The sequence below is a fragment of the Rhodnius prolixus genome, unplaced genomic scaffold (genome assembly GCF_049639745.1).
Source record: "Rhodnius prolixus isolate KJV_2025 unplaced genomic scaffold, Rpr scaffold_2, whole genome shotgun sequence".
NCBI lineage: Eukaryota > Metazoa > Arthropoda > Insecta > Hemiptera > Reduviidae > Rhodnius > Rhodnius prolixus.
The window spans coordinates 4370368-4384990 of record NW_027411592.1 but is presented as its reverse complement, the minus strand read 5'-3'; the positions used below and the strand labels follow the sequence as shown (position 1 = coordinate 4384990).

Sequence of the window (14623 nt, the reverse complement as noted above, 5' to 3'; positions counted from 1 at the left end):
TAGGATTTGTAATGAATAATAAAGTACATCAAATTCAGAATTTTTTATTTTTAAAGAACTAAACAGCTACTAAATCCTAAGCGGAACTGCGACTCACTTTTCAATACGTGCCTTTCTCTTTTGCTTTATTTGAATTATTCTTTTCCACTCACCCTTATTCCTTTAGTATCCAAATGCTTCTAGTTCCCTTTCCCTACTTATTCGTATTAACCACTTCAGTTTATTCCACTTTCTTTCGTTTCGACCTTCCACAGACAATCGAACTAGCAGTACATGTTTGTCTATATCCGTACAAATACTTGTAAGAAGTTTGAAAGTATGTTACAATTCTTCAGTAACCAATTTTTATTATTACTATCTCGCTTGGAAGTGAACTGAACATAGATCGCTAGTCTAATTTTTATCCGGCAGATCTGCTCTGTTGAGTTGTTGTTGTTGTTGACTATCTTGCTTGATGTATAGCTTAGTAATGGGGCGACAATTGATCAAAGGCCCCTCTCCTTAACTGCTCACATTTCCATTTTGCAGATGTTTGTCTTATTCAAAAACTAACTTTTTTTGGGTTGCTTTCAAGATTTGGCATTTTAGGTCAAGCTCATTAAATGTTTGACGACTTAGGCGGAAGGCATCTTGGTAGATCCAACTATCGGAACAGAATTCTTAGTTCCCGATTTATAGTATTTTTCTTTTCTAACGCAAAATCTGCACATTTCCTAATTTCTCCAGAGATGGTGTACATTATCAGCCACTATATAGTATTACATCAGCAGCTTGTCTTGCTATTATTGAGAATGAAAGTGTCAGCCCTGTTTTTGGAATATGATTATAGTGGTTGATCCCACCATCCGTGCATTAATGCTCTTTCTTTTTAACTATTTATTGTCTTTGGGTGTTACTTGTAGCAGGGTGGCGTTTCTTCTTTCAATAAGTCTTGCTGATCTAAGATTCTGGCGGCCATTAGAGCAAAATTATTGTGCCTGGCTAATTATGGGCTCATTGATGCCCTGCATTCCGCTGTTACGTGCTGTATTATCTCCCTCAACGTGGCTTCAAATAATCAACAAATCCCTGAATCTCAATAATGGCGCTAGTCCTTTGTTTAAATACTCTGGTTTCATAATCAGTAGATTTTTTTTTTTCCATATCCTAGGAAATGTTTGTAACGTAAAGCGATTATAAACATTGAAGTATATGTAAGTATAAATATACTTATAGATATATTAGAAGAGATGTACTAATATGTCGCTAGCTATGCCGTCCGCTCCTGAATAGAGCTTTCCTCTAAAGTCATCTATTTTTTGTATAAGAAGAAGAAGAAAAAGAAAATATACTTTTTAGTATAAAATGTAGTGAATTATTTAGAAAAATCATAATAGTTAAAGCAGTAAAAAAATATTTATTTTAAATTTAAGGCTCGTTTAAAATTTCCTGAAGCCCGAAATCCTTTTTAGTGCTTTGCTAGCCTCCATACAGTAAAAACAGCACTACACTGTCCAGCACCGGACATTGAGCTGTAGAATCTCGCAGAAAAGAGAAAATCAAAGAATATTCAAGCCCGCTTGGAGTTGAACCTGGATTATGTTTATTTGTGAAATGGTATACCTATTTATTGGTTGGAGAAATAGATAGTTAAACACAAAAATAAAACGCAAATATAATAAAACAATATTTTTATTCTTTTAAATTAATTAACTAACTTAATATTAATATTTATTAATATATTCATATTATATAACAGTGGGTCAGACATTTACAATATTTATAACAGAACCGCATTAATTCTCAATCTGCAACTACATTCGGCTGACTTTCACTGAATTAAAGTCTGCATTAATTTTCTTTTCCTTATTTTTTGTTTTAAAGTATCTTTTTGCTCCTTAAACTAAAACCTCTATAAAAACATACTCGTCCGGCATACAGAGAGAAAATCCATCCGCAACTGACAAAATTTATTTTTTCAATTCGTACAATATTCATAAATATATATATATTTGTGTTTATGTACAAAATTTTCGTTGCGGGGAAGTAGAGAGAACTGCGGCCCCTTCACTATTATTATTTTTACATTTTTTATTTATTAAAATTTTGGTAAGACGACATGTTATCTCGCGCGACAGCATTGTGGTAACATTCTGGTCATTCTTTTGATTGTCGATGGTATGTATGCTTTTTTTAAATTTTTATTTTCTTTTACAAATTTTTAATACCTAAAAATCTCATTTATCCTTTTCTGATTCATTAACGCCTGAATGTGCTCGGTGGTATCCATTGCTCACACCATTGCTAACACCATTTGAATAGCAAGATGAAAAATTTGCTGGATATGCTTTACTGTAACCATTTTCATAACGTGGTTTGTGATTATCCTCCACTGGCTGCAAAAACAATTTATTTTTTAAATTAGCAAATCAAATTTATGTATAAAATATTTTTGTCAGTAAAAGTTTGTGCATGAAAACAAAACTGTTTTTGAATCTTAATAAATCCGTTGAAATGAAATATAACATATCAGTTTTCTTTGAGCTTACAAGTTTAGATTTACGTCTCAAATTTTGTTATTTTAAATGCTTAGTTATCAATATGCTTGAATAAAGAACCGAACTCATGGACTTACTTAGAAACTGGAAAGAATTTAGATCTCTCTTCTGTAGAAAAAATTATAACATTTAAATGCACTGAGTCTGCTTAGTGCAGCCAGACGGATTACATTGAACTACCTCAGTCCTATGGAATCGCATCATTATTCATGAACAAAATGGAGCACATTATTAGCCTAAACTAACTTAAGCAGACGGGATAACACATATACGTATTAGCATAATAATGTGTTAAATTCAGATTTTGCAAGAAAAACCTTTGCGATAGTTTTTTTAAATGAAATGTAGTGATTGCATTTTTCGCTTTTCCAGATCGCAAAGAAGTCGACTCTATGTCCTTTTCACTAAACTTATGTAACCCTAAAAGCAACGAAATTAAACCATCCTTACATCAAATAAATTCGGTTATTACAGTCTCAGGTAAACATTAGGATGCGAGGAAGAGCTTGTTTTTTTTGTTTTTTATTTCTTTTCTACTAAAATGCGATCTTCGAAAGACAAGCAGAAATAGTGGTAGTTAAAGGTTTGTTTACATTTTGAAAAATAATATTCAAACCAGCGTTTTTATAAAATAATTAATAACTTTTTTCCCAGCGTTTCTTACTGTCAAAAAAACAATTTGTTTTCATGGGTGGTTGAGGAAATATGCACTATTAAAATTGTTCATCATAAATACTCGTAGTTTTAGGCGGGTTTTTCAACTGAACACCTCCTACTTACAAATCCCGCTCATAATCACAAAAAAACTACCCCGACTTAGCCTTTTATATATTTATTTTTAAATAATATTATTTAATTAATATTATTAATGTACAAAAAACGTTTTTAACAACTTAGTAAATATATAAATACCATGCAAGCTCCTTGGTTAGATTTCTTTTTGCTCTCAGCACTCTGATACTTTGTTCTGTAGAAGTCCGAGAAAAGAAACAAAAACAGAACACCATGCAAACCAATAAATATCATGAATCCTGGAGGGTAATCGCATGATGTGAATAACAGTTGAAATTGATGTGAAAAGATCAATACGAACTGGACCTGAAAAGGTTTTAAATAAATTAAAAACATTAAATAAATCAGAAATAAAAAAATGTTGAAACTCATTTAACTTTTTTTGCTGTAATTCTAAAAGTTATAATTTACTACTTTAAAATTATTTTAGAATATTAGCTTGAAAATAAGTTTCCTACGTTTAAACTTTACTATGCGGCCTAGATTTTTTTCGAGATTTTTTAAAAAAATAAACCAGCATTGTCTTCGAAATTAACACACTAACTGGCGAGATAGCCTGCTTCCCCTGCCGAATTTCCTCTCCCCAATTCCATGACTTTGGCGAAGCTAGGAAGCAGGGAATAATTTTAAATAGATAACTTTGAAGTTTGTCAACGTGGAAAAAGCCATTTGGGCGGTCATTGGGTTTCAGGTATACTAGGTAATCTCAAACGCGGTCAAAACACTAGACAGTTTTTATGGAGGGATTCCTAACCACCTACTGCCCTTACTTGAGATTTTGAACTAGTAGATAATTCCTTAAGGGGGCAGTGTCCTTCACACAACTCCATTCCAACAGCTGTGAATATCAAAGACAAATGAAACCCTTCCATGAGACCCCGCAGGTCTCGATCGAGCCAGTTAAAGTTCCCGTATTCCGGCTCAATATAGCTGTGCATTGTACAGAGCACTATAGGCTAAGAAAACGCCTCTACAGAGCCACATAAATGATTTCTTCTTCTTCTAGTGAGTACGTACGTGAGTGTTGTTACTTTTCTACAAAATGAAAATAAAAATTGAAAAGAAGAAGCGTTATTTAACTAGAGTGCAAAATAAACATTTCTATTACTAACTAAGCTAAAAAATAAATAAATATATAAATAAATCTAATTACCATTTGCAAGCTGGTGAGATATTTTTTCCACCAGATATACTTTTGATAATCAGGACCCATTGCAGATACCATGTAATAAAAGTACATTACGATGTGGACAAATGTGTTCAGCAAAGCGAAAAATGTTGAATGGCCACCTGAATTAAAAAACAGTATTAACAAATAAAATGTCAAGATCTGCTTAGCTGATTGATTATCTTGAAAATCAAGATTCAGAAAATCTGAGATTTTTATTAATGTCAATTGTTTGGTCTCTTTCATTTCTCTCTCTCACCCTCTCTCCGACAAAAACCAATGCAGAATATATTATTTTTAAGGAACAAAACCAAATCATGGATTTCAACCATCCTTCTTCTACAAGGATTCCCTCAATGATTATTAAAACTGTTTAGAATGCCCGAAAAAGTGTAACATTAAAAATCACCAAAATTTGACAATTTCTTTCATCTTAAAAGATAAAATTACCAAACATTCTTCAAAATATAGGGCAAATCCTATTTTATCACAATGTTCTAGCGATAATAGTTAATGAGTAATAGAAGGTTAAAGTTTTGTGGGTTTGCATTTGCATCAAATTTCAAACCTTTATATCTCTCTTCCTATTGTTCATATTTTAATGATTTCTTTCCCCAATTGTAGAGTAAAATTTCCTCTATAAACTGATGTAAATCGCAACGTTCTAGCGATAACAGTTAATGAGTAATAGAAGGTTAAAGTTTTGTGGGTTTGCATTTGCTTCAAATTTCAAACCTTTATACCTCTCTTCCTATTATTCATATTTTAATGATTTCTTTACCCAATTGTAGAGAGATGTATGCTCTATAAACTAATATATATTACAATGTTCTAGCGATATTAGTTAATGAGTAATAGAAGGTTAAAGTTTTGTGGGTTTGCATTTGCTTCAAATTTCAAACCTTTATATCTCTCTTCCTTTTATTCATATTTTAATGATTTATTTACCCAATTGTGAAGAAAGGTTTCCTCTTTAAACTGATGTAAATCGCAATATTGCCTATTTTTCTCTCGAAGCTGAACAAAGTTAGGGAGAGACTTTTGCACCATATTAATTAACATATTTCTTTTAATAATCCTTTTTAATCTATTATCAACAATTTTCGTCCGAATTTGATTATATTTGGTGGGAAGAAATTGTTGTTCGAGTTTTGGTACGAGACATTGTAGTGTCATCCTACTTTTACAGCTATTAAATGAACTTTTGCAATCGTGCGTATTTTGATGTTTATTTGTTTGCCCTTTTAGTAAGTAGTACTGTAATCGCATTTTAATTTTTCTTAGGAGGAAAACTGAAATCGCAGTTTAATCGCAAACAGTTTGTTACTTATTTTTACGAATAATTTTATTTTTACAACGCTTCGCGGTAAGTTCATTTTTACTCTTATTTTTATCTTTTTTACAGAAAAATAATTTACAATATTTTACCTGGAGCAAATTTAACTCCAAACCAAACACTCATGGGCATGCAACCGTGATGAATGACATGTAAAGCCGACACGTGCTCATTCTTCTTTCTCAGTATGAAAAATAACTAAAAACAAAAAAAAAATCTAGTTAATGACATTAAAAAACTGATCTTAGGTTAGGTGAAGTTATATAGAGGAAATAACTTTAAAGTCAAATCCACTGCTACTAATTAGAGGAGACTTTAGTTACAAGAGGCAACTAAAGTTTGCCGACAAAGTTATTTGAGCGATGTGATTGTTACTCTTAGGGAAGGGCTGAAGATGTGTATTAAGAATAGAGACCTGTTAAAAAAAACTATTGTTTTCTCAATGGATGTTAAAAGCCTGACAGACAGAGATTCTCACTTCAGAAAACAATATTCAGGAACAATTAAAGCTCTTACATAGAATTTAATTTTATTACTTTAAAGGTCACAAATCGCTTTATTTCAGGTTGGCTTGTTTCCTTGTTTAAAAGGGAAAGAGGTCGGTGGGGGCCAAGTCAAGTATGGAAGTGGGTGATGAAGAACAGAGATAAAAAATTGTGCACAAAAAATCCCAAATATTTTGAGGATGATGAGCTGACGCATTGTCCTGGCCTTTCTAATTTTTATTCTTTGGACCTTAGCACACATGAGCAACCTCACCTGATAGTCCAGATCATCATGCTGGTTTTCCTATGTTGATGATTTTTTTAGGTCTTCTTTTTTACTTTCTAACCATCCAACCCCGACTGATCACTTATTTCTCACAAGCAATTTTTTGCATTTCAAATGTCACCGTAGCAATTAAACTAATTTCCACATATTATTTCAAGCTTCTCGGCGAAATTGACCACGATGCAACGAAGAACGCATGACCATGTCATTGACAAAAAAATCTTCCACCAAAACTCTGCCGTTGAGGCAAAGAAAATTGATCTATGGATTTTGAAAGAATGCAACAGCACTGATTACCCAGATGGCTTCTCTGAGGTACTCCTGTGGAAGTGAGAGGCAAACTCCGCCCGAGATGGATAGATAACCTCCAACAGGAGCTCTTCCAGAAGAGATGGATACAAATGGATGGACATAGTGACCAAATGATGGACGAATTAAGCTTATTAGGTAGGTAAATAAGGTATTTTAGAAATAAAATAAAGTTTCACTTATTTAAGTGAAATAAATCACGGGCTTTAGTTTTATCCCAGCGTGCTTTGCAGATCTTGTATATCGCCGTGAATTTCGCTATATTACATCCTTTCTATATATCACATTCTTTAATTTTTCATAACTTTAGTTATTCCCATATTAGTGTTTTGCAATCTGGATTCAAAAGAACTTCCTGGACAACTACTGGGCCGCAAGTCCTCAAGCTAACCTTGCTAGCATGCTATCAATCCACCAACCAACATCATAAAGTTGTTGCACTTTCAGTTTTTGATAAGTGTGTATTGAAAATGGTTTTAGTTGTCTCTAGTACGTAAAGCCAACGGCAATAAACAAAAGGAGACCCCAACAGATCTTGTAGAACGCCACAGATTTGACTTTAAGCCACTCCTTCTACACATCATCTATCATCACCAATAATTTTGTATAAATATTTGTATTTCCTTTGTACGTTTTTGTTCTTACCAGGAAGGAACAAAAAAAACAAAGCCCAAAGATAAACAACTATGAAATAATAAGCAAATTAAAGTTAAAGTGCGTTGTTGATTTTTTATCTTAACAAGTTTGAAAGTTGTGCACAAAGGATTTTAGCACTACAGTGCATTCCACACTTTACTACTCATAATATCAGCGTAAATAACTTCCTGGCAGAGTATGATTAAATTGTGTATTCAGCAAGGTCTTACAATATTTTTCTAGTATTAATAATTTGGGAAAAAAATATATACTAACCGTGTCAAAAAATTCTGTAAATTTAGAAAAATAATACCACCAACATGTGGCCGCCATCTAAAACAAAGAGCCAATTAAAAAATAAATAAATAAGCAAATAACTGGATTTGGTCTTCCACTAAGAGTGTCCTTTAGATATAAACTAGAGAAAGGAAGTTGTAACCTACAAGATCAGTGCTTAATTTCGCTTTAATATGAAAAGCCGCCTCTTCTGAAAATTTCACTAATTTAATAACATTCACAGGATTGAATTGTTCCTAATCCGCCATTAACAATGTACCCTGTCAATAAATTCAAGGTTCGAAATTGATTCAACAGGTGAGAGTAGTTATTATTTTTTACTAACGGTATACAGCTTATTTTTGTAATAGTAAATTGTTTTTAACTGGACATGGCAACCAGTAAACCAACGTTAACGAAGTGTGTGCATATAAAGCTTGCACAATTGGCCGCTTTCAGCTGAAGATTCTAGGACACTCTTCTTGGAAGGCACTAGTCAAAGTAAACTTACCCTGAGCGCTGTTTTACTGTAGGAGTAGTCGACTGGTTGGCATCTGAAACTATATTCGCCCCACCAGCCGCTGGCCAGATACTGCAACACAAATTTAAATACTTTATTAATTACAATGATATTTTCCAGCATACAAAAATATTCAGCTTTTATTTTCATGTTTAGTGACTGTTGCAAGCAGCTGTTGCATGGCAAACAGAGTTGTCTTACTAAACAATTCTAGGGTGAAAATCACGATTTTCTTTTACTACGCATCCCAAGCTCAAGTTCTTACCGAAAATACATGTGGTTTTAATAAATAGATCTGTAAGAATATCGATCTGTCCGTGGGCCGCGAAACTCAAAAACAGTATACTGCAGGCTGCTCAAATTTTATATTTCAATTAGATATCACTAGAGGACCTTTAATGAGATTCAAATCAAAATCAATTCACTAGATGTGCCACATCAAAATTCTACACTTTAAAAAAATAATGGCTGATCAAAAAAGCAAAAAATTTCACGAAGGATTCTTTCAGTTTTCAGCTCTAATTTCTTTTGAAAATGGCTTCTAAAAAATTGTTTTAGCACAGAAGTGGGGAACCCTTCTACAGTGCCATTTCCCACATTGTACGATATTACCACCTATGTCATTATAGAGTTCGAATTCCGAGTCTGATCGAAGATGTGTATCTATCTCTTGACCAATTTCCAGACCTCTATAATTCGAAAGTTACCTTTCTCTTCTCCAAAAAATTCTTTTCACGAAAACTGATTTTACCTTCTGGGACGGCAAGTTTCTTTAAAAGACCACTTATTGAATCAACAATTTATGCCAATTAATAATTTAAATTATCTTTTTCAAAGAAGAAAACCTTGAATAATGTAGTAAATTAAAGAAGCATAAGCTTTACTTTTTTTTTTTAATTGACAGTGAGTTCGGTTAAACCAATTTCAAAAACTCTTCTTTTTTGTGTGTAAAGCTCTAAGTCCAATATCTATCTGCTCGGAATCCCCTCTTCTTGTTTTTATGTCAACATGTGTCACTTTAAAGGGGAAACAAGCTGCGTCCACAAACACCGTAACATGCATTATCTTGCCTTCAAGATATCCTAAGCAGGCCCTCAAAGCCGCCTGAAAATTGCCTTTTATACCACATCAACGAGTGCTTTTAACGCTTAGTTTGATATCTCGCTTTCGCTATTGATGGGCACATGAAATGAATCCTCTTCCTTAAAGCAGCCGAACGGCCGTGACCAGTATCTTACAGACCACCAAGTCTCATCAACTCTTAGTGAAAGACTAACCATCGGATGAGTGATTGCACCGTTAACTTTTATGAGAATCGCCTAATACAATATTTCACCAGTGATATTTACCCTCCTACTTCACTTAAATTTAAGGGAAATACATATGGCTGGCCCTTAGATTTATTTCTTTTATGCATTTGTTACATTTCTTGTTCCATAAAAATCACTATTTTAGCAAAATTGATTACACATCAATTAGTTAGTATAATCCGTTTATCAGTATAATCCGTTGCCTTCAACGTTGACATGTTTTTGATCAGTTGCATAATGAAAGCTCGGTATACATTTACAATATGATCTGATGAGAGTAAAAATTGCAAAACAAGGCTGATATGACTAAAATTTGATATATTCAAACACAAATGCAGAATAAAGAATCAGAGTTAAATAAAATTAGCCTGTAACTAATGCTTCCAACAAAATTTTATAGCATTTAATGTTCCATTGATATTTGCATAAATGCATTTCTAGTTTTATTATATTTGATTAAATTAATAAAACTAAATAAGGAAGGAAGTAGATAAACAGTAATAATTGCAAATCTTTTTTCCGAAAACAGTAATTTACATATGATAGCAACTAATGTATGAATTACTCATATCCATGTATGAGAACATCATTCTCATTTAATGATTAAGAATTGCTTATTTATGACAGAGTTGGATAAGGAACATTATGAGAACAATAATAATATTATGGAACATTTTCCAGGCTTTCCTCTAAAGTGTCATAACAGTTTATGTACCAGCCACCTTTTTTTACCAAATAGAATTTCTATTTTAGATTAACAGCTCCTACAGTTTATTTAAACTTGTGTAGTGATTGCAACCACAGAAATCTAAATTCACGGGGATTTTTCCCCGATTCTGTGGGAGGATTTGTGGATTCCTTCTAAACTGATATGACATCAATTTCTGTGTTTTCTGTGTGTTTTGTTCTATTTATAAATATTGAAAATTTGAAGACTTCTTAAATCTTGTTTAGTTAAATAATATAATAATTCTACTACTAGCAGTTTAGATGCTTTAATTCCTATATTGTCCAATGAGAGGAGACGGGTATAAAAGAAAATAATACACGAGCGAGTTCTCTGCAATGCTTCTTCTAGAGACATATTTATTACTAGGTTTTTACACAAGTCAGGTTCATTCAAGTATTACCTTTTAGGAACCTAAAGTGGAATAGTAAAATTCTAATCCAATTGGACTTATACAGGTCCGCAAGTTTGTAAGAAATATATGAGAGCGATATGTATGAATATATGAATATATTTGAGATCGATCTATGAACCTCTCAGCGAAGGTGGTGTTCTTAATAAAGAACTCAAGAGGTGAAAAAGAATCGAATGTGATAAAGGTCATGATAACCTCAAAGATGCGGAAGGCAGGAATGTCTTCAGAAAGGAGGAGAACGTCTCTCAGACCAGAACATATTACCTCGAGTGATCCGAGCTTGAATTACTTCCTTGGTAGGGGAGAAACAACAACAAAACGAAAGAAAACAAAACAAAAAATAAGGAAACTCTTCGAACCAGTCTGTTGGATGACCTAGAAAATTGAAGGTGTAACCAACATGCAACTAGAATCATCGTTGCGAATCCTACGACTAATTTAGCTACTGAAGAGTTATTACGATATACACATTATTTTCTAATCTACATCGTTCTGAGAGGGGTAAAGTAACGGTTGCCTGAAAAACGTGACGAAACTAACAGAAGAACGATTAATTTCCAAAGGCTTCTTCAACGTAATTTGTAGATCTCATTTCTAGTCCAGTAAAGACAAAAATCGCAATTCTGGAATATATTTCCCTTAACTTGCCCTGTCCTCCTGCACATGAGTGACTGTACGATACTTAATTTTTTCTAAATCTGGTATTCAAATGGATGTCTGTTTCTTTTTAATTTCTTTTACAAGAATATTCTACCAATCGCTCCACTGCGATCTTTCTCGCATTTTAGTTAAAAATGGGATGACTTCTAGGATTTACTCACTAGTTTATCAAGGAAGACTGATTTCTATGAATTCCGTAAAACTTTCATAGAATCCTTTGAGCCCCAAAGGAATAATTCCTGGTAATTCCAAATCTTTACCTAATTCTTATTTAAGGGACTCGTGAACAATATCCTACAATGTCTCAGAGGATATATGAGTTCCAGCTATTACAATAAAAATTTCGTAGGCACATTACAAAAAAGTTTACTGAAAACTGTTTTTGTAAATGAAGTCTCATACTTACTGAGTCTAATCGGATAGTAAGTCTGCTCAGAGTGAACTTCAGCGGCCCGCAGATCAGTCACTGATCGCCCAGTACTATAACGGGATGTTCCACGACTGATCAGGAGGCTTCCTAGTTTAGGCATCCTAGAATATAAACCTAACAAAAAAACTAGACCAGTTACCCTCTTCGTGACATCTCTAAAGTCATGAAAATATTGGAATAGAAAAAATGGTAGCTACTTCTCACCACAATTTTTATTGAAATATTTTTGTAAAATTATTGTTATGGGTAAATTAAGGAAATCGAATTCAATGTTTTATTGCCAAATTCATTAGAAAGACTTCTATGTTGAAGAAAATACAAAGTTGTTGCAACGTGCTAGCACCGTTTCTTAGGAACTTATTCGAGCTGCACTATTCGTAAAGATTAAAGATTTTGATGCAACCAGTTGATGTGCATTCATTTAAAAGCAAGGGGCGAGTAAGTCGCCAGAAAAGTGGGAGGTCACCAATTCCAAATTGGTTCTCTCTATAATTTCGGTATATTTTAATAAATTACCAATACTTGAAACTATATTAAATTAATATATTATTACAAAAGTTGTGAACAAAACTTAATAAATAATATCTAATTTTTATTTCTGTTTTTTTTTTTTTTTTTTTTTTTCAAAACTCTACTAAATACAAACTTTGTGAATTAACTAAATATGTTTCAAATAAAAGTAACAATCAAACTTTTTGTATTGTAATGGAACATACTCGTAGTTGATTCCAAAGCTGCAAAATACAATAGCTGAGTAATGTAAAGCATAAGAAATCATTACGTTCACTATTCATAATTCACTATTTCACAAGCTCTTTAGTCAAGATTCATGGTTACCTATGTTCTTTATAAAGTGAAAATTTTTTCAGCAAACAAAAGTCATTATTCTTCAGATATATTATATTTTAGGTTTAACTAAATCTTTAATTTATTCAAATATACCGAAATTATAAAAAGAACCAATTTGAAATTGAAATTGGTGTCCTCCCATTTTTCTGGCGACTTACTCGCCTCTTGCTTTTACATATTATATTTACTTTTATTTATTGTATTCAAACAAAGAAATAAAGACATTTAGGTGAATAAATAGTTTTCGAGAAGAAAATTGGGTACAGCCTGTTGCAAATTTTGAGATAAGTTAGGGGCCCGAAGTATTCAACGAGCTTACAAGATTTTAGGCTTTTCGAAACCTATTCTCACATCCTTTCCACTCTCTCCCTTCCTTCCGGTCACTCTCCCACTATTCGGTCCCTGGACAAAGTGACAGTTTCTTCCTTTCTTTTCTTAAGTACATATGCTATTTAGAAATGTACGGGGCCCGCAAGTTTTAACAGCAGCAGTACCAGTGAGCGTCTGAACGTCTCATTCCAGTAATAATAGCAATTATTATTACGATTATTATTAGAAAAGAAATTAAAATTTGTGTTTAGTTGCAAACAGAGGTATTAGGAAAGATGGATGGAAGACAATGTGACGGAATGACTGAACAGGAAGTGACGCAATTAAGAAACAACTTTTGCACAAATAGTGAGAGTGGCATTCTTTCCGTCAATCTTAACTTCTTTTTACTATTGAATTCTATTCTAGGCTTAACACATTCCATTTTCAAATGGATTCCTTAGTATCTTTTCCGCTGAAAAAATAATCTGTTCAGAACGTCAAATTTTCAGGTTTTCGATTGTCATACGAAAAACAAAGCTTCAGGGTTTTTGGTGACCCTGTTAGTATCCCGTTTTCAAGAAGGAAGAAATTAACTAAGTGTCTCCCTTGTGGATGTCACGAGTTCAAATCCAGGTGCCCGCACTTATAATGTCTCTTCCCAGGATCCTCTAATAGCTCACTATCTGGTGATAGTGTCGTCTGTAAAGAGAGTAACTGTTACTGTTTGGTAGCCGGCAAGCCTGGTTAGTGCAGGGCTCCATTAATAAGAATTATGATTAAGATTTTAGGAAGTAGGGCATACGGATATCTTGGGTTCGAATCCAGCTGCATGCTCTGAAAGCTAAAAGAGTATTCTCAAGCCAGAGGACAAAACTTCCACAAAAGTTATAAAAAAGGCACACCGTTGATAGCAAGGAAAATTTCTTCAATTACACTCGAAATAATTTCAGCATAAGATAGGTGTAAATCCAAATATAATGTTTTTCGGTTTCTTGTTTTATACCTATTTATTGGGGACAAATTTATGTCACATATTCAATAGAAATAGTTTAGAAAAACTTCACATTAACCACATTTGTTCTTCTCATTAAAGTAAGAAAGGATAAATGTAAATAAAGTAGGAATGAACAGCGGAGTGGCGTGGAGTTAGATAATATTAGGTAAGAGCTTTCACCAGGAGGGACTTCTTTCTGCACTCTTAGTCGCGCGGCTTTCTCTCGCCGTCACAACAATCATGCCGAACTGACCACTAATCACGTCATTCCCACACCTGGTTAGAATAAGCAAAGGTCAATAGCAAACTATTTAAGGCGTTTTTGGAATATTCCAGTGCTATTTAATTTAATATCCAGGAAATATAAATACATTTGGAAAGGAATAAAAATCTCTCGGCTTGACCTCCAGAGATTTAAAGTAAATTGTTGACCTTCAATTTTTTTCTAAATTGTAGATTGAGATGAAATCCAAAATAATAATAATAATAATAAATAAATAAATAAAATCTGCATTTATTTTCACATAAGCAGATAATATTACAGAATAACAATTTTGTTTTTAAAATTCTAGTAAGAGGGC

At 33.0% G+C, this 14623-nt stretch overlaps 1 protein-coding gene across 2 annotated transcripts in view; it reads right to left on the bottom strand.

Moving 5' to 3' along the window:
* Nucleotides 1-1655: 1655 nt before the first annotated feature.
* LOC141450312 (very long chain fatty acid elongase AAEL008004-like) overlaps nucleotides 1656-14623 on the bottom strand; it is a 66450-nt gene continuing 53482 nt past the window's right edge. For both annotated transcript variants that reach the window (XM_074120618.1, XM_074120619.1), the window contains exons 4-9: nucleotides 8337-8417; nucleotides 7826-7882; nucleotides 5926-6031; nucleotides 4483-4619; nucleotides 3450-3635; nucleotides 1656-2375 (exon numbers count right to left, since the gene is read on the bottom strand). In XM_074120618.1, the coding sequence (XP_073976719.1) occupies nucleotides 2217-2375; nucleotides 3450-3635; nucleotides 4483-4619; nucleotides 5926-6031; nucleotides 7826-7882; nucleotides 8337-8417 (726 nt within the window). In that variant the 3' untranslated portion in view covers nucleotides 1656-2216. The remainder of the gene's footprint in view (nucleotides 2376-3449; nucleotides 3636-4482; nucleotides 4620-5925; nucleotides 6032-7825; nucleotides 7883-8336; nucleotides 8418-14623) is intronic.